We start from the raw sequence: 4726 nt of genomic DNA, 5'->3' as shown, positions 1-4726 counted from the left end.
TTCTAGCCAGATATGGAAACCCACCTCCCCCCCATCTTCTCCCCTTCCTATATTTCTTACTCTTCTAGTGAGATTGGTTAACAAGAAGATTAACTAAACCAGAATGGAATATCAAAGAAGTTAAAACATAGACCCATCGACTAAGTGATTACATGGATACATCTGTGAGCTGAAAGTGTCAACAGCTTGAAGGTACTTTTCAAGGGATCAAAGTTAGTGTGTAATTATTTTCACACAAGGTGATTTGATCCTCGTTTTTTTACAGTTTAATCCATTCTTCATTGGTGCACTATGGCACACTACACACTACTAGTGCATTTTTCATCCAAAAGGAGACAATGGGGCAATTCAAGAAGTTATCTTCTTTGTCATGCATCCCATTTTTTTGTCATCTTGTACCATTTTGTCTCAAAACAATCATCTTTGAAAAGCATCCCATCTAGAAATTGTGACGGCATGGGCATCCCAAAATGTCTGACATCTAGGACAAAAAAATTTGAGTTTTCATCTCTCTGGCCGCCAATATTTTCTCCCAAAACCTCCATAACTCTTTATCTACATGTCCTATCTCTATCTCCTATCTTCATCTCTTTCAAAACCTTCGTTTTTCACTGTGTGTATCTTTGTCTCTCTCAAACCTCTGTCTCCCCCCCTACGGCAATATGATGTAAATTTTAGAAGCTTATATATGATATTTAAATGGGCTGTACCTCTCTCTAACATAATTTATACTTTTCTAACTAGAAAGTTGAGTTGGCTACTTCATTTTTGGTAAATATCATGCCACTTTCCTACTTTCCCCTTTTAACTATATAAAAGAACTCAATTTCCGACCGTTGACCATACCCCCATTCTGAATAGAATGGCATAGAAAAATAACTGTAATATATGACATAGAAAAATAACTGTGATATGTGACAAAGAAAAATAACTGTAACATATCGTTTTTTACTAAATCAACATTAGAAGTTTCAGGAAATAAACTTCCGACTGGTTTGAGACAATCACAAGAAAATTATCCTGGTTTAACCACCTTATTAAGTCAAGTAATATCATGAAATGAAATAGGTGCTAATGGTTGTAGGGAATTCATAATCAACTTTGAAATTCCAGAAAAAAATGGTATCTTCCATCCAAGATTGGAATTTTTTTTTTATCTATTTGGTTATTGGGTTGAATGAAGTGCAATTATATGCTGGCCCATCAGGGTTTTTTATGCTTTCTCTGTTTCTTTCTTTCTTCTTCTTCTCTATCCAGTCCCTCATCAGTCTTCACTTCCCTCTCTTTGCACAGAATCTGAAAGATGGCAGCGGCAGCAGCGACGGCGATGGTGCCGAGGAGGGGGCCGGGGCTTAAGCTCGAGCCTTCTTCTTCTTCCATGTCCGCCATAGCCGCTCCTTCTCTCTTCTCCTCTCGCCGCCGCCGCTCCGCGCTTCTCGGGACGGGCCCCTCGAATTGCCCTCGGCTGGTCTGTCGCGCCTTCTCCGCGCCGTCGCCGTCTTCTGCGACGACTATCAAAACCGACGGTGAGATCTCGAAAGATTTATTTTTTTCAGTTTCATCTAGTTTATTCGTGTCGAACTCTTCGCCCCAACTCGAAGCGAATGTTTAATCTACGGTTTGAACGTATTGCCTGACGCGATTGAAGACGTGACTTTAGAAATCTCTCAATAGGAATGATTTGACCTAGGGGGTGTGAAAAATTCAAAATTTTTGCAGATATCTCTGCAATGCACAAATTTCAGGCGAAAAAGAGAGAGAAGCGAGATCTTTGCCTGTGATGGAAGGAAGGATTTAACATTTTTTTTTACACTGTCTTGCTCAGATCGGACGGGGAGACTGAAGGATTTTGTGCATATTAGTGACTTCGACAAGGACACGATAATGCATATTCTTGAGCGGTCTATTGAGGTGAAGGCATTGCTCAAGTCGGGAGACAGGGGATTCCAGCCTTTCAAGGGGAAGACGATGGCCATGATCTTCGCCAAGCCTTCAATGCGGACGCGCGTCTCCTTTGAAACGGGCTTCTACTTGCTTGGAGGGCACGCCATCTACCTCGGGCCCGATGATATTCAAATGGGCAAGAGGGAGGAGACTCGCGACGTTGCTCGCGTTCTCTCTCGCTACAATGACATAATCATGGCTCGTGTATTCGCCCATCAGGTATGGGAAAAGCTTCTCCTTTCAAATATTTGTTAGCTTCTTCTTCTGATGCTTGTTATGAAATTTAAAACATGTTAATCAGACAATTTTCATGCCCTCGAGGTTCCCAACTTAGGGTTTATGCTCTTTCTGTCCCCGATTTTTTTTCCTGATGAACTCATATTTTATGTCATGCGTTTCTGAGTCTCTGGGTGTGGAATCGTTCACTTGATTAGATTCATCATGCGTATGCAAACTGAGAATGGATAAAAAATTTAGGAAAATTTTCTGGCGAAAAGATAATTTCCCCTGCATCTAGAATGTCATTTGCCGATGTTCTCAAGGATCCTGATTTCGCACTTATACTATCTATTTTTCCATTTTTTTTCCTTGCGAAGTCGCATTGATTGTTTAAAAATAGCCGTTCATAATAAAATGTATGTATACAATTCATATCAATTTTTAGATATTTTTAATTTATAAAATTCATAATAAAATGTATGTCTACAATTCATATGAATTTTTAATTTTTGTTTGAATGAATTGAAATTATTTTAATTTTAAATTTAAGTGTTAAGTTTGTAAGATACTCATGAGCTTCATGGAATGTGTGTGGATTGAAAATTGAAAACTTGTGTCATGACGTCTGACATTAAACACTGTGTTCCGGAATGGTCAATTTGTCTTTATTTTCATAATATACGCTTGTTTTCATGAGCTTCTGGTCTTTATTGGCAGGATATCCTAGATCTGGCAAAGCACTCAACTGTACCGGTTGTCAACGGGTTGACCGATTACAACCACCCATGCCAGATCATGGCGGACGCGTTGACCATTATAGAGCACATTGGTCGCCTAGAGGGGACCAAGGTCAGTCAACACTGATTTCCCTTTGTTGGTTCATTGCATTGACCAATAAGTCAATGGCAGATTGTGTACGTGGGCGACGGGAACAACATCGTGCACTCATGGCTGCTCTTGGCGGCGGTGGTGCCACTGCACTTTGTATGTGCCTGTCCAGAGGGGTTCGAGCCGGACCCAGCGACAGTGGAGAAGGCGAGAGCGGCTGGCATAAGCCGAATTGAGATAAGCCATGACCCCATTGCTGCAGTGAAGGGCGCGGATGCGGTTTACTCTGATGTATGGGCCAGCATGGGGCAGAAGGAGGAGGCCGCGTTCCGCAAGCTCAAATTCCAAGGCTTCCAGGTCAGTACCCATCTTTCTCTCTCGCTTCGTACTTTGATGGGAGGTAGTACTTTTTTTACATGTATGTCCTTTTGTCTCTCATCTATATCATCTGTACATCATCATCATCTCTATCTCTCTTTTTTTCTCTACTTTCCACTTTAATTTTATCTTCTACTCTCAGTGTTTCTCTTGCTGTGTCTCCCTGCACCTATCTCATCTGCATCTCTCTCTCTCTCTCTCTCCTTCTCTTCCTCCCTCCACTCTCTCTGCTCCCTCCCTATCTCTCTATATCTTTGTGTGTGTGTGTCTCAACATCTTCTCTGCATCTCCTCTCGCCTTCAAAACTCTCTCCCTTCCCTGTTTTATACATTTCTCATCCACTCAACACCCATGTCTCCTTTCATCTATGACGCACCTCCTCTCTTTCTGTCTTGGCGTATGTGACCTGATAAAAACACGCGAGGATGCAGGTTAACGAGGGGTTGATGGAGGCGGCGGGGGCAGGGGCGTTGTTCATGCACTGCCTGCCGGCAGAGAGAGGGGTGGAGGTGACAGACGGGGTGATGGAGTCCCCCCGCTCCATTGTCTTCCCTCAGGCAGAGAATCGAATGCATGCACAAAATGCCATCATGCTTCACCTTCTTGGCCTCTGAGACAAACGTCCCACCCGTCTTCTCTCTAAAAATAAAGAAATGTAGGAGTGGGTGCGTTGCCCTCCCCATTGACTTTGCGCTCTTCATGAGGCTTTAGCTGCACTGTCCTCTGCTGTTTTTGAAGAAATCAGAGTAATTTAAGGTATCACTTTGTTCCAGTTTCTCCAATGTGATCTCTTCTTTTTGGCTGACATCTCTCTCTCTTGACTATAGAGATATGGGATTAGCACCTTGAACTTTACATTTATATGTACTGTTTATGGGCTTTTGTCAGCGCCATCCAGTGTTCGCCCGGATCATCTAAGCTCTAAAAGGCAATCCACAATCTCTTTCCATCCTATCGTTGCTACTTCCTAGCATCTTGTTTGTAATGAAGGAATAAACCATTTGATATTGTTCAATATGATATTAGAACTCTTCTTGAGCCACATTTATTTATTGCCATAGTTCAGTTTGATGGCTTTTCTCGCGTGACATTTGTATTCTTGCTTAAACTTCAATCTATTGTTTTCTCTGTGTCGAGAATTTTATTGAAGGGACTATCATTTAGTAATCAAGCAGACCCTGAGTCATGTGAATGGATATTTCTCTGGAGTTTAGACAGAAATAAGTACAATTTTGTTGTCATTCCGTTTGTATCATTCCGCAAAGCAAGTATCTATATAAGTCATAACAAAACAATATTCCATTAAGAAAAAAACTTATCATATCATTGAAGTTGCCCACATACTTTTGTTTCAGAA

At 41.5% G+C, this 4726-nt stretch overlaps 1 protein-coding gene across 3 annotated transcripts; it reads left to right on the top strand.

Annotated features, from left to right (window-relative positions):
• Positions 1-1245: 1245 nt before the first annotated feature.
• On the top strand, positions 1246-4445 carry OTC (ornithine carbamoyltransferase). Of its 3 annotated transcripts, none has more exons than XR_013581472.1 (6): positions 1246-1526; positions 1826-2163; positions 2881-3012; positions 3073-3348; positions 3801-4125; positions 4258-4445. XR_013581472.1 is itself a non-coding variant. In XM_078575153.1 (5 exons), the coding sequence occupies exons 1-5, from the start codon at positions 1304-1306 to the stop codon at positions 3981-3983; spliced, it is 1152 nt and encodes a 383-aa protein (XP_078431279.1). In that variant the 5' UTR covers positions 1246-1303; the 3' UTR covers positions 3984-4445. The 3 variants fall into 3 exon arrangements, 1 of the variants encoding a protein (XP_078431279.1); XR_013581471.1 differs by having other exon boundaries at positions 4197-4445; XM_078575153.1 differs by having other exon boundaries at positions 3801-4445.
• Positions 4446-4726: the final 281 nt, after the last annotated feature.

Source organism: Wolffia australiana, chromosome 5 (assembly GCF_029677425.1).
Source record: "Wolffia australiana isolate 7733 chromosome 5, ASM2967742v1".
In the NCBI taxonomy this organism is placed as follows: Eukaryota; Viridiplantae; Streptophyta; class Magnoliopsida; order Alismatales; family Araceae; genus Wolffia; species Wolffia australiana.
Note: the sequence above shows the minus strand (reverse complement) of the source record. Positions and strands in the feature narration are given on the sequence as shown.

What these genes read in the sequence shown, in the direction of transcription:
- OTC (XM_078575153.1), top strand. Translation starts at nt 1,304, where the DNA reads ATGGCAGCGGCAGCAGCGACGGCGATGGTGCCGAGGAGGGGGCCGGGG. An exon ending in GTCGCCTAGAGGGGACCAAG is followed by an intron (nt 3,013 to 3,072) that starts GTCAGTCAACAC and finishes AGTCAATGGCAG; the next exon opens with ATTGTGTACGTGGGCGACGG. An exon ending in TCAAATTCCAAGGCTTCCAG is followed by an intron (nt 3,349 to 3,800) that starts GTCAGTACCCAT and finishes GCGAGGATGCAG; the next exon opens with GTTAACGAGGGGTTGATGGA.